At 44.5% G+C, this 15,104-nt stretch overlaps 1 protein-coding gene across 5 annotated transcripts in view; it reads right to left on the reverse strand.

Annotated features, from left to right (window-relative positions):
• The window catches only part of SLC25A26 (solute carrier family 25 member 26), a 218,353-nt gene that overhangs the window by 16,389 nt on the left and 186,860 nt on the right, over positions 1 to 15,104 (reverse strand). For all 5 annotated transcript variants that reach the window (XM_072127807.1, XM_072127809.1, XM_072127808.1 and 2 more), the window contains one exon: positions 3,070 to 3,114. In XM_072127807.1, the coding sequence (XP_071983908.1) occupies positions 3,070 to 3,114 (45 nt within the window). The remainder of the gene's footprint in view (positions 1 to 3,069; positions 3,115 to 15,104) is intronic.

Below are 15,104 nucleotides of genomic sequence, written 5' to 3' on the forward strand. Positions count from 1 at the left end.
CAGGGGCTGGCTATATACTGGGGAGGGGGACTCCTGGCTATATACTGGGGAGGGGGACTCCTGGCTATATACTGGGGAGGGGGACTCCTGGCTATATACTGGGGAGGGGGACTCCTGGCTATATACTGGGGAGGGGGACTCCTGGCTATATACTGGGGAGGGGGACTCCTGGCTATATACTGGGGAGGGGGACTCCTGGCTATATACTGGGGAGGGGGACTCCTGGCTATATACTGGGGAGATGGACTCCTGGCTATATACTGGGGAGGGGGACTCCAGGCTATATACTGGGGAGGGAGACTCCAGGCTATATACTGGGGAGGGAGACTCCAGGCTATATACTGGGGAGGGAGACTCCAGGCTATATACTGGTGGGGGGGGGGGGGACTCCAGGCTATATACTGGTGGGGGGGGGGGGGGGACTCCAGGCTATATACTGGTGGGGGGGGGGGGACTCCAGGCTATATACTGGTGTGGGGGTGGGACTCCAGGCTATATACTGGTGGGGGGGGGGGGACTCCAGGCTATATACTGGTGGGGGGGGGGGGGGGACTCCAGGCTATATACTGGTGGGGGGGACGGACTCCAGGCTATATACTGGTGGGGGGGGGGAACTCCAGGCTATATACTGGTGGGGGGGGGGAACTCCAGGCTATATACTGGTGGGGGGGGACTCCAGGCTATATACTGGTGGGGGGGGGGGGACTCCAGGCTATATACTGGTGGGGGGGGGGGGACTCCAGGCTATATACTGGTGGGGGGGGACTCCAGGCTATATACTGGTGGGGGGGGACTCCAGGCTATATACTGGTGGGGGGGGACTCCAGGCTATATAATGGTGGGGGGGGGGGACTCCAGGCTATATACTGGTGGGGGGGGGGGGGGACTCCAGGCTATATACTGGTGTGGGGGGGGGGGACTCCAGGCTATATACTGGTGTGGGGGTACTCCAGGCTATATACTGGTGTGGGGGTACTCCAGGCTATATACTGTTGGGGTGGGGGGGGGGGGGACTCCAGGCTATATACTGTTGGGGTGGGGGGGACACCAGGCTATATACTGGGGGGGGACGGGACTCCAGGCTATATACTGTTGGGGGGGGGGGGACTCCAGGCTATATACTGTTGGGGGGGGGGGGGGGACTCCAGGCTATATACTGTTGGGGGGGGGCTGCTGGCTATATACTGGGGGGACTTGTGCTTGCTGGCTACATATATACTGGGGAGACTGTGACCAATGCATTTCCCACCCTCAGCTTACACTCGAGTTAATAGGTTTTCCCAGTTTTTTTAAAATTAAAATTAGGTACCCCGGCTTATACTCGAGTATATAGGGTATATAATAAAAATTAGCTAAAATATAATATAAAACATAAATAACTATAAAGTAAATAAAAATCAATAATAAGAGACAAGCAGCAGTTGCCCTGACCAACCAAATCGCAGCAACCAAGAAGATATCCTTCTACTACAGGATACAGAATGTGGGTATTAACAAAGAAGACAGTGGGAACCCCCCCCCCATATACATGTCAGGTTTACAGTCACTGTCTGATCCCGGGATCTGAGGAAGCATTTCCCAGAAGTTCTGTATAGAAGATGCCGGTCACTACATGGTCACTAGGGAACAGCTTGACAGATTCCTCACCGTTTCATGTCTGTCATTCAGTAATGGGGGGGGGGGGGCGTCTCTCTGGTCTCAGAACGTCTCTTGGAGGACACAAATTTTAAAATTAGCTTGTGATAAAATATATCCACAGAACTTCACTGTTCACTGATAGAACATCCCTGCAGCGCCACCTATAGGTCGTTACACCGTAAAGTCAATTAAAGAGATATGCCAAGCTGAAGGTACACGTGTTCTAGGATTCCGGGTTTTGGGGGTATGAGGAGTTCTGGAGTTTGGAATATGACATATATGAGGAGTTATAGGCCTAAAAAGTAAAGATTGCAATGAGGTTTTCTTATTGCAATTGGACTCCTCGTATACATCAAAGTGGACACTAGAAGGTCGTCACGATGCTCGTTTACAGAGATGTGCTCATTAAGGGCTAGAGTATCTAAATATGTGATGGTACTTCTGAAAACCCCCCTCATCCCCTACCATTTCTCCGACCCACCAACATCCTGCATTCCTTGGTCTAGCATAGCTAGACTTGTCCTTGTGGTCAAAGATGTTATCTGGAATTTTGTTGAAGGACTTATCCTCAGGACATTGTAGGTCAGTGATGGCGAACCTTTTAGAGACCAAGTGCCCAAACTACAACCCAAACCCACTTATTTATGACATAGTGCCAACACGCCAAACTAGTCACCAACTTATTGCTCCCTGCCTGTTGTTGCAGCTTCCAATCGAGGAGTCCAAGTAGATACCTTGAGTTTTCTTTGGTGATGGCCTGGGTGCCCACAGAGAGGGCTCTGAGTCCCACCTCTGGCACCCGTGCCAAAGGTTCGCCACCACTGTTGTAGGTTATTGATATCTCATCTATGAGGGCAACTCTGGCCTTGAACAACGTCTTGAACAGTGGAGCTAGAAGCAGATGTCTCCATAGTCTACGTGGTGGCCAGGAGTCCATGAAGGCTTCTACATGGAGCACAGATCCTTCAGACCCAAGTGTCAGCCCCTCACTAGTCAATACAAATTGTGGACTGCCACTTTAAAGAAAAAAATAGTTGGTCGTGGACCATCAGATCTTGAATAACTCAATCATTGAAGCCCCATCTGGTTTACGGGAATGTGTGTTGGACATGGTGAAGACATGTCCTCCTGTGTTAGAGGGGCTTCAAGGTTTCTTGCCAAAATCCAAGAACATGAAGGAAGTTCTCTAGCTTCCAGTCAAAGGAACTGCCAATGCAAATTCAAGACATGATGAGAGATGATTTGTAGAATATTTTATAGTAATTCAAAAAAAGGAGAATCCGACATTCCATGAATATATCAAAACGTGCAGCATCTCGTCTGAACACCTCGGACGCGCGATACCATCATCTCATACATTGTGGATCGAGATTTACATAATTATTACCCTACAATAGTTTAACCTCAGTATAAAGGGCTGTTGTCACTTACCTTTAAAAACTCCCAAAGTGGAAACTGAACGAGAGAAAACGGAATCTAAAAAGAAAAAAAAAAATACTTTATGGTTAATATAGAAATCAACACATAGAAATATTGGGGATCTCAGGTAAAAACGATTAGCAAATAATAATACAAATGGGGAAGTTCCTGGATACAACAACATCTAAGATCATGGGAATGAAGTTGGGTTTTAATTGCCCAATTCTAGTCCCAATTTGTAATTCTAGGTCCCCAATTAAAAAAAAAAAAAACAGCTTAGCCAGGTGTGACTACACCCCCTAAGTCCACCATAGTGCCATCTCAAGCCAAAAATCTCTACCAAAAAACACCTATTTTGGTGTCCTGCTGAAGTGTCAATGAAGGAACATAGTTGATCTAATGGCCAAGATATGAACATAGTCTTGTTTGGGAGGCTGGGTTTAAGGGTAAGATGAGCAACCATCATCCCTAGGGGTCGGGGAAGCAAGCATCGGTCCATTGACTCTCTTGGCTAGGTAACAAGTGTTACAGGAGCTGCTGTTGTGAGATGCTCCTAAAGGCGTTACACAGTAACTTTACACAGCTACTACCCACCACAGGGTAGGTGGCAACTGACCAAGGTATAACAAGAGGTGATCACAGGACGATCCAATGTCAAGGCAGGCAGGAAATATTCAATTTGCCTAATAAGCAATATGTCAAGGCTGGGAACCTTTTCTCAGGCAGCCTTACCAGGTAAAAGGGCAGGAACACTAGCAGTCTGGGAACCTTTGTTCAGGCAGCTTCACCAGGTAAAAGGGCAGGAACACTAGCAGTCTGGGAACCTTTGTTCAGACACCTTCACCAGGTAAAGGGCAGGAACACTAGCAGTCTGGGAACTTTTGTTCAGACACCTTCACCAGGTAAAAGGCAGGAACAATAGCAGTCTGGGAACCTTTGTTCAGGCACCTTCACCAGGTAAAACACTAGCAGTCTGGGAACCTTTGTTCAGGCAGCTTCACCAGGGAAAGGTCAGGAACACTAGCAGTCTAGGAACCTTTGTTCAGGCACCTCCACCAGGTAAAAGGGCAGGAACACTAGCAGTCTGGGAACCTTTGCTCAGACAGCTTCTTCTGGAAGGAGTTGCTTTATAAAGCTCACAGGTGTAGAAGATTGGCAGTTAGCAAACTAGGTACCAAAAGCCTAGTCCAAATACATTAGAAGGAAAAGTAAATCTAAAGTCCACATGATATGGGGGGGGGGGGGGGTGTTCCTATTACACATACACGCACAGCTATACATTTTTACTATCTGTAAAACTAATTACTACTTTATAGAGAATTTCACGTGACTCTGTAGCACATGAATAAACACTGGATTCTAGAAACCGTCTCAGGTGGTAGACCATCACTGCAGGCTTGGGTGGTCTTCAAGCCATATTAAATAAAACACATGAAACTTACTTGACTAAAACGTGTTGAAAACAGCTTTGTAAAGCCATGGGACTATTGGTGGTAACAAGACAACATCAGGTCTCGTACTTCATTCTATCTTGTCTCAACTCTCATGGTGCTGGTGGGAGTCTATTTCCATTCACTCAGCTGAAACACGGATAACATTCTGCGCTTGATGTTTTACACGTACAACCTAATGCAACCAGAGTCAGCCTGTCTGCTGGCTTTAGTTTGGATTTTCTGGTCAACCTCCCTGCCAATGTATTTTGCAGATGAAGAGTTTTCGTGAACTCAGCACCCAGATCTTCAGCAGATAAAACACAACACAAATGTCCTTGTAGCTGAAGAAATATTGAAGGGACACATCCTTCTTTGACACTGGGATTTTCTTACTTAAATATTCAACATCAAATATATCAGAGATTCATGAGAACAGCTGCAAAACAGGAGACTGTTCATAGTCACTAATCTAGTTTGCCTTCTAACGTCTAGCCTCCGTGGTCATGCCCATAGGGAGGAATGAGGGACACTGGATGACAAGTATCCTTCCCTATATACCAGCTACAGTTTGTTTTAAAGGGAACCTACCACCACGAATCTACCTGTAAAGGTAGATCGGGTGGTAGGTGGATCAATAGGACGTGAGGAGAGCTCTTTTAAGGGCTAATCCTCATGTCCCCGCACTTTTTTGGTAACTTTTATTAGACTTGTATGTAAATTTTGTTATGCGGCTACTGGGGCGGGGAGTATCCGGAGGTGAGGCTACACGGCACGGCTACTCCACGCCCCAGTAGCCTCTTTACTCCTCCTACCCACAATCTTTGGCGCGCAGCTACGAACCCTCGTCCGACGAACCTGCCGTCTGCACATGCACAGAACAGCAGGCCCTCGCCTGTGCTGCCCCGGCTTCGGAGCAGTGACCATGCAGGCGAGGGCCTGTTGTTCTGCGCATGCGCAGACGGCAGGTTCGTCGTACGAGGGCTGCGCGCCAAAGATTGTGGGTAGCAGGAGTAAAGAGTCCACTGGGGCATGGAGTAGCCATGCCGTGTAGCCTCATCTGCGGATACTCCCCGTCCCAGTAGCCGCATAACAAAATTTACATATAGGGATAATAAAAGTTACCATAAAAAAGCGGGGACGTGAGGATTAGCCCTTAAAAGGGCTATCCTCACGTCCTATTGATCCACCTACCTTTACCGGTAGATTCGTGGTGGTAGGTTCCCTTTAAGAGTCAGATTAAAGAATTCCTACTTTTGACCATCTTATGAAACTTTCGTCAACTACAGCATTACCCAGTCACAACGTCGATGTATCCATAGGGACGAGACAAATAGTTGGATTTTTCTTTGTGATGGTTGGAACGTCATTCTTGACCTTATTTCCCATTAGGATTTTTTGGGGGGGGATATATGTTCCTGCCTTTCTTGGCTTGTTATAGGCCAGAACTCAAACCAAATGGCCATCAGAAACATTAGGATGAACGATAAAGATCAGATGTTCCAGAGAAATTCCAAGAATAAAAAGATGATAGAACAGGTCTACAAGAAGCAGAAGGAGAAAAGGGAAACAAGATGTGAAGCTTAAGATGATATTGGATCATAAGAGCGGTGAGACCTGATGTATGAGGAGATATGGGATCTTGCGAACAAGAAGTGAGATGTAAAGTACTGATCAGACATATTGTACAAAAAGTATGAGAAGATATAGGATGAGTAACACAAATACAGACAGATCAGATCAGATGGATGCAAAAGAAACTGAAATGTGAAGTACAAGATATTGGACCACATGTACAAGGAGGAGCGAGATCTGATGTATGAAGAGATATAGGATCTTACGTACAAGAAGTGAGATGTAAAGTAAAAGGAGACAGAATCAGATTATATTGTAGAAAAAGAGAACCAAAAGTATGAAAAGATTTAGGATAAGAAGTACAAGAACCAGGAAGGAAAGTGTATAGAGATATGGGATCAGATGGACGAGGAGAACCAAGATATGAAGTATAAGAAGATAATGGATCACATCCACATCTGATATACGAGAAGATGCAGGATGTTGTATAAAAAGACAACGTCATAAGATCCGAAAAACATATGATATTGGATATCCGGAAAAAAAAAAAAGAACCGAAGTATGTGAAGATATTGGATCAGAAGCCCAAGAACCAAGGTCTGAAGTACAGGCAGATATAGCATCAGATGAAGGAGAACTAAGATGTGAAGCATCAGGAGAGCTTTCTGGAGTGGTGAGATCTGAGAAGTTAGGACTAAACCTTCTCCATGAGTACAGTAGCAGAACAGCAAATCCAGTACGTAACATTTCTATGAAAACACAATACTTAAGTACAGTAATAAATCTAAATGGGAAGTAAAGTGCAACCTGATCTCAATAAGTAGACAAACATCTTAGTGAGGATACGTTTCAGTCGTGTCCACCAGGGACGCGCGTTCAGCCGTGCTTCTAAAACCAGCTGACAAGTGGTTGTAAAACAATTGGAATGGTGAACACACAGTCCTGGACAGTTGGGAGTGAAACAGGACTGTAGATAAGGGGGAAGAAAGAGCGGCTTTGTCTGTGTCCATGACATCGTGAGGAGCGGAATGTGACTGTAGCCTTCATTTCCTGTCTGGGGTTCTACACCTGGCAGCTACTATATAATAATTGGCTGATAGATGACATTTCCAGTAAACCATCTTGTATTACAGCATCTGGGCTATCCATAAAGCCACTATCCCCTGAAATCCCAAAAATGTATCCCTCGTCACAGTGCCCTGGTCTAGAGTGCCTACCGGCTACATGCAAGTAGAAGTAGAAGTGGCAGCAGTCGGTAAGACAATTCAAGGGTGTTGTGATCCTATACCGGCATGATACGCCATATGGTCCCATCACATCCACCAACGCAGCCAAAGAATTATTGGGGGGACAACCGCAATGGCAAGTTGTGTAGCCCCATTGTCATATGGCCTCATGTATCCAGACCAGATGACTTCTCAGATTGTATCCACTTGGCCATCTTACATCATAAACCCCGGTAAGCCTTTCATGTGCGTCCCGCGACCATCCTTGTCCAAAGTCCACTTAACGAGGAGCTGAAAAGTCCAACAATTTCAATGTATTACCTGATATTCTATTCCCCTTTTTAATGTCAAGTAGGCGGTGCAAGGATTTCTACTTCAAAACAGGACTACTTACCTGACAGTAGTTAGGATTGTGTGTGCTGCAAGAGTAATAGTGCCGATTTTTGGGGAATGTTGGGGGCTGGAGAAAAAATTCCAACTGTGCCGGAATCAGAAGAGTATGAAAGAGTTGGTGTAGGTGATGAAATGTCCCCTTTAAGCAAATTGTTACGTAAACAGGTAACACATGAAACTGTAAATGCGTAAAAAAAAAAAATCAAATGATCGTAGGGAACGACAATAATGCAAACGCCCCCAAGGGAATATGGCCAACTAGGCCAGATGTATGACGGAGTGGATCGTCCAATCCCCTTACTGGATCCGCATTGTGCTTAAACTTCACACTGAATAAATTGTTTGAAAAATTGGTCGTGGCCCCCCAGTTTACCCACATAAATACACGTTATCGCGCCTTCTGTATACTTTGTATTAAGTGTAAGCTCCACTTAGTGTTTGTTTTCCAGCGCTTCTTATTACAAGTGCTGAAAGGTATTTGCTAAATCCTGTCACAGGCAATGATTAATACATGAAGCAGCTTTGGTGAGACTCGAAGAGGAAGGGGGGGGGGGGGGGTGGACCTAACAGATGCCCCAGCATGACAGAATGGTTATCTGTTCAGACAGGAACTGAGAGTGAGAAGAAATCAATGTCACCGCCATAGGCTGAGCCGCTGCGCGCTGAAATATCACAGGAAGTTGGTCATCGCAAGGGGATGATAAATGCTTCAATCCGGCAGCAGAGGTCAAACTCTTCCAAGTAATAGATTGTAAGCCGGGAGTTCTAATAATAATAATTTTCTGTATATAGCACACACAGATTACGTAGCGCTGCACAGAGCTTACCAAATCAGTCCCTGTCCCCATGCGGCTCACAATCTAAACAACCTACCATTATGTTTTGGAGTGTGGGAGGAAACCGGAGGACCCGGAGGAAACCCACGCAAACACAGAGAGAACATACAAACAACTCTTTGCAGATGTTGACCCTGGGACTTGAACCCAGGTCCCCAGCGCTGCAAGGCTGTAATGCTAACCACTAAGCCTCCGTGCTGCCCCAATGCCCTTATGGTCGCCTTAGACAAGTCATGGTGAATTGAGCGGACTGTCTCTGATCGAGCTGCAAATCCGGCCAAATATAGCACATGTCAGTCAAGGAGCGGTAAGACAACGTGCTCACCGCACCGTGACCTTAATGCAAGTCTAAGGCGGCGAAAAGCAAACAGCCTGAGCTGCTCCGATTTCTATGGAGAGGGGAGGGGTGAGGAACACCCTCCTTCACCTGGTCGTGTGCTACCCCAAGGTTCCAGTGCCAGTGAGGGCCTAAGGCCTTATGTACAAAGTCAACACCCTACTATGGTGCGGCCATTTTGAAGCCATAAGGGCATAAGGATGTGTCCTTACACTGCTGTGCTCTGAGCTCTCTGTAGTGAACCGCTCCCAAGCCCTTCCTTCTGCGTAGAGAAATTACAATCCTGGAATGTAAATCAACTTTTTCACAAAATTTGGGTTAAACATCTCCCCAGGGGCTGCTAACTAACAGATCCCCTTTAGGAGGAGGTTTCCACCCTATATAGGGCGATACGGTCCTTGCAGTGATCATCACCGAGGCATAATAAGATTTGTTACACTGCCCCCTTCCAGTAAGTTTTGCATATGACCACGAGCTCATGGATCATCTTAAAAAGCCCCCAAGGTCTTAAAGATTTACAAAAAAAAAAAAATATCCCACGCACCATAAATCTTCGAGTAATTGTTCTGCAGGGGTCACGCAGGGTTGAAAGGTTTCATTTGTTCACAATAATGTCTCGTAGTTTTGGGTTGCGCGGGGCTTTTGTCATGATTTGTGAGGATTTTACTTTAAAATTCCTGCACGGAGAAGATGCATCATAAGGGATTGATGAGAATTTTCGTGGATGATTATGTATTATTTCGGAATTTATCCATTTCCACAGAAGTTTTGAGATCCTTCCTGCACAAGAGGGCATGACGAGATAAGGGGAAGACGTCCACCTACTCATGCTTGATTTCGACATTTTGGTGCAGGTTTCTCAATTTGTTAGAGACAAAAATTCTTCTAAATTAGCATAAAAAAAATAAAAACCTAAAGGTTTTCCCTTAAAGACTTATTTACCTGACTAGTTATGTGACCACCAGGACAACACTTGCAAAAGTTGTAACTTTTGCTGAAACGGTTGCAAACTTGTTAGTAAGACCAGGCCACTCCTTGATCACTTCTGATTTGCTAGTTTGTAAGTGTTGTTTTACCCTGCAGCGCACCCGCTGGAGAGATGAAGTATTACACAATTCCCATACATGTGAACATCGAAGGCCATTCAGAGCAAATTATTCTCCATGGAGGACGACTGAATGAAGCGTGTGCACGTTTTAGATGTACGCTCTACTGGAAAGACGACCTTGATGGTTGATGAACTGAATAAAGTCTATCAATCCGTGGTCAAAAATGTAATAAAATCCAAAGAAAACTCTGGGATAGAGTAAACAGGGCAGTTTATTTATTGGTCCCAGGTTATGGCCCAGGGGGGTGGGATGAACTTTTACCTTCCCCCGGATATCAGATCTGCTCTATTTACACAGAAACTCATCCAAATGTTGTTCACCGCAGGTCGCCATATTTATAGAAGACAGTACAGATCCCCCTGTCCCGCCTGTCAAAATATTGTTCCTGGTGCAGCTCCACCTCAGTCACCTAAGAATCTACTGCTAAGAACAAAGGAAAAAAAATAGAATTTTTTTTTTTTTTTAGGAAAGTTTACCTTCAGTTTTGAGGTCTGGAACCACTAGCGATCAACTTTAAATCACAAGAGCGTGGACCCCACATTGTCAAATACATTTTTATGATCTTAAAACATTCAAAAAGCCCAGGACCTTACAAGTAGAAGGTTTCCATAGCCAAGTTTGGTCAAAAGGGGTGTAAATCATATCACAGACAAATAGCATATTTTTGCTCTAATTGCCTCCACTCCATACAGCCCTCACCACTTCACAACTACTACTCCCCGTTGTGGTCCACATAATGGTTTTTTTTCCCAAGAATTCTGGAAAATCCCCTGGAAGGCAGGCCAGGGGTGACCCTTAAGTTCCCGGATTTACCAGACCCGTTTTGCTCCAACAATAGACCCCCAAACCTGCAGTATTAAATCATTTACACTTTAGGAGGAAGTTGTGTCCTTCTCAGACCATAGGGGAGGGGTCACGAGAGGAAGTGACCTCCCGTGATCCGAAGAGGCCATTACTACCTCCCGAAGTGTAAATTATTTCATTCTTCAGGTTTGGTAAGCACCATATGGATAGGCATTAACCAATTCTAAATCTATGATCCAACAAAGGCTTCGGGTCCTGAGCCGAAACACGTTGAACTTTTCGTTTCAGATTGTTATCCCCTGGAGTCATGTCACCTTTTATCAGGTCTTTCCTATGTGCAACATCCACTATGCCCCAATCCGTACAATGCTTGGGGATAGCCAACATGGATCTCGCCACAATTACGCAACACGTGTCCCTTTTTTTCAGCCGTTTTAGAACAACTGCAAAAAAAATTTGTTACAACTATACAAATAATACAAAGTAGATGCACAAATGGCGCTCGCTGCCTGGATCTACTCTGTGCACGGCATTTCATTTCTTTCTTCCCCGGCCTGTATGATAACAGATGAGTTTCACAGCTTTAGATGAATGACGATATTGTTTAAGCTGAAACAGATGTGTGTCAGATGGCAAACCCATTAGAACGCTCCATCGTTAAAAAGAAACAGGATAACAATGAGCCATCCGAAGGAAAAAAAAAAAAATCATGCCAATCAGGAAATATACAAGCCGCGGCTAATCTCACATTTATGGATGGTTAATGCCTTTCAGGCCTGCACATGGCCGGGCACCGCGAGGCGGGAAACGCCGCTCGCATGAAGAGGTCACAGTAGTATACGCCATAAAGTAGCAGGCCGCAATTTGTCTGGGAAAAAATAAGACTTTAAAAAAAAAATAATAATTTTTTCAACTGGACAGAAAATTGGGAAGAGATTTGTCATGAATGGGGAAAATGAAACTATTCACTTACGCCTCGCCATCAACAAAGCAAAGCGTAGCCCCATCCTTCAAGGGGGTCAGGAAGGTTGGAAGGATGGAAGCCGCCCTGCTAAGAGCTGACTGGCGCAATTGTCTGGGTGACTTCCAGGGAGAAGTATATAACCTACATAGATTTCCGCTTGTGTGTGACAACTTTAGCATTCTTTAAGGGAACCTACTATTTAAATTAACCCACCCAAAATAGCAAAAAAAAAGCATACCCCAAACTTTTAAAGCAGAAAAATAGGGAAAAATATGGAATTTTGCCCTAAGCCACGCCTTTTATCTCCACCCCCACACAGTATAATTTCCCCCTTAGAGCCCTTCATGTGCCCCTCTTATATTGTGCCTCCAGCTCCCCACATATTAAAGCATCTGTTATTGTTCACCCAGCTCTCCCTCAGATTAAAGACCCTCTTACTTTGCCCCCCTAGAAGCTCCCTCTCCTATTCCCCCCGCCCCAGCAAGTCTCCCTCTTATTGTGACCTCACAGTAAATAATAAACAAATAAACAAAACGTAATAAACAAATACAGGCGGTCCCCTACTTAAGAACACCTGACTTACAGATGACCCCTAGTTACAAACGGACCTCTGGATGTTGGTAATTTACTGTACTTTTTCCCTAGGATATAATAAGCAGTCATAACAGTTATCACAGGTGTCTGCAATTAAGCTTTGTTAATCCTGGTTCTTATGACAACCCAACATTTTTTAAATCCAATTGTCACAGAGACCAAAAAATTTTGGCTGGAGTTACAATTATAAAATATACAGTTCCAACTTGCATACAAACTCAACCTAAGGACAAACCTACAGAACCGATCTTGTACATTACCCGAGGACTGCATGTACTCACCTTTCCCAATTCCCCCACAGCAGCTCCTCCATCCCCTGTTCTCTACCTTCTGCTGGATGTAGCATTGACGCAGACGATGTCACATGATGTCATCACCTGCCGGCTCTGCTACATACAGCAGAAGCAGTGTCACAGTAATAGTGATCAGGTCTGTTGGATGCCAGCAGAGTTGTCTTGGCATATACCTCCCGCCAGACAGGAAAGAGGCAGAAAATTGAGCTGGATCCAGGATGGTTGGGAGGTATGGAAAGCCACAGAGGAATGGTGTGATTTCATATGATCAGATCCATACAGGAGGTAGACTTTGCAAAATGTTACTGGGTAAAGTTCCTTAGATGACATCACCTTGGTCACATGACATGAAGTGCTGAATGGTGAGAAGGCATATGAAGGAGCAGAACACGCCCTCTCTGATACCAGTTAAGAAAAAATAAAGTTGATTTTATGGGGATGTGATGGAAACTATTTTAAGCTAAAAGAAGGGTGTCCGTTAGTTAATAGGGCTCTACGGGAACCTGTCACTAGTTGTATTTGTGAAAAATCTGGTAACAGGTTCCCTTTAAAAGATAAAATATTAATATGGAGTAAAAATTTATAAAAAAAAAAAAAAAAACAATATAAAAATATTATTGCAATATAACTGAATCACAATAAATTATGCCACATTAAAAATAGAATATAAAATATTCAAAACAAACCAAACGATTGGGTCACAACAAGCCAAGCCAAAGTTAAAAATAAATAATTAAAAAAAATGTATTCAATTTTATTATTTTTATTTTTTTTTAATATACTTTTTTAATTGGTAGTCCAATGTGTAAGCATGAGGGGTATCACAGTTTGTGGCTATTATGTGACTTGCATTCCTAAATTTGTTAGCACCGCTCATCTCTGCATTCTGTTTCCAAGTTGTTGCAGTCCTCTCTGAGCTGGTGGGGGAGGTCTAGCTGCTGTGACTCATGGCTACCCCTCCCTCCTCCATTGACTCTATGTAAATTGCTATTGCTTAACAAGATGCAATTCAGCAGAAATTTCAAAGAAAAACCAGACTGGGAAGGAAAGAGGGAGGTTGACAAGGAATTAAATGTTAAACATTTGAACAACAATCTGATCAATGAGGGGTGAACTGCTGGGACCCCCAACTGATCACTAGCAATCCGGAAAGAGGGGATCTAGTTCTCACTAGTGAGTAGAGCAGCAGAACCAGCATGCATCCTAATGCTTCATTCTAGTGTGTGGGAGTGTAAGGAAATTACTTGCCACTCCCATTCCATGTCAAAATGAGCGCTGGAACTCTCCAAGCGTTACGCTCACCAATTTCTGACACTTCCATGCCACTGAATGGAGAAACAGGAAGTATGTCCCATTAGTAAGAACAAACTATCTGATAAGAACGTTATCCCTTATCGTGTTCTCACAAAGTCCCGTTGTTCCATCCAGTAATATGGAAGATCGCCAGAAATTGCTGAGAACAGCGATGGGTGGTGGATCTCAGGCACTTGCTTAGAACTTAATGGTACAGCCGTAGTTACACAAGAATTTAAAACGCTAATTTATTCAATTTAAAAAAAAAAATCTAAAATTTCCAATCATATACTGTACAGTATTTTTTGGACTATAAGACGCACTTTTTAGCAAGAAAAAATCTTGCTAAAAAGCGCCTGCATCTTATAGAGAGAAGGTCAGGAGGATCCAGCACTGCGAGACTCTCCTGACCGCTTTAATGGAGATCTGGTGATGCCGTGATATAGAGCTGCACCCGATCTGCCAGAGGAGCGGCAGCACTGCTCTCTCCCTCTGCCTATAGGACCTGCAGTGATGTCAGAATCATGTGACTGATCACATGCGTACATCACCACATACTGCTGAGAATGGGAATGTGCTGCCCTGGGACAGGGGAAGAAGAAGGGGAAGAGGGAAGTGGGAGGTTCTGTGTGTATAGCTGAGCTGTGTGTGTAACTGTATGGATGTAGCAGAGCTGTGTGTGTAACTGTATGGATGTAGCAGAGCTGTGTGTGTAACTGTATGGATGTAGCAGAGCTGTGTGTGTAACTGTATGGATGTAGCAGAGCTGTGTGTGTAACTGTATGGATGTAGCAGAGCTGTGTGTGCAACTGTATGGATGTAGCAGAGCTGTGTGTGCAACTGTATGGATGTAGCAGAGCTGTGTGTGCAACTGTATGGATGTAGCAGAGCTGTGTGTGCAACTGTATGGATGTATCAGAGCTGTGTGTGTAACTGTATGGATGTAGCAGGGCTGTGTGTGCAACTGTATGGATGTAGCAGTGCTGTGTGTGCAACTGTATGGATGATGCAGATCTGTGTGTGCTGTGCTTTAGTGCGACCAACAGGGATATTTTAATTGGTGTAAAATATATTTTTCCTTTTCTGGAAGCCTAAATCTGGGGTGCGTCCTATTGTAAGAAGCGTCTTATAGACCGAAAAATACGGGTAAGTAATAATAAGAGTTAAAAATTCTTTTCAGGATTCAGAAGAAA

Source organism: Engystomops pustulosus, chromosome 10 (genome assembly GCF_040894005.1).
Source record: "Engystomops pustulosus chromosome 10, aEngPut4.maternal, whole genome shotgun sequence".
In the NCBI taxonomy this organism is placed as follows: domain Eukaryota; kingdom Metazoa; phylum Chordata; class Amphibia; order Anura; family Leptodactylidae; genus Engystomops; species Engystomops pustulosus.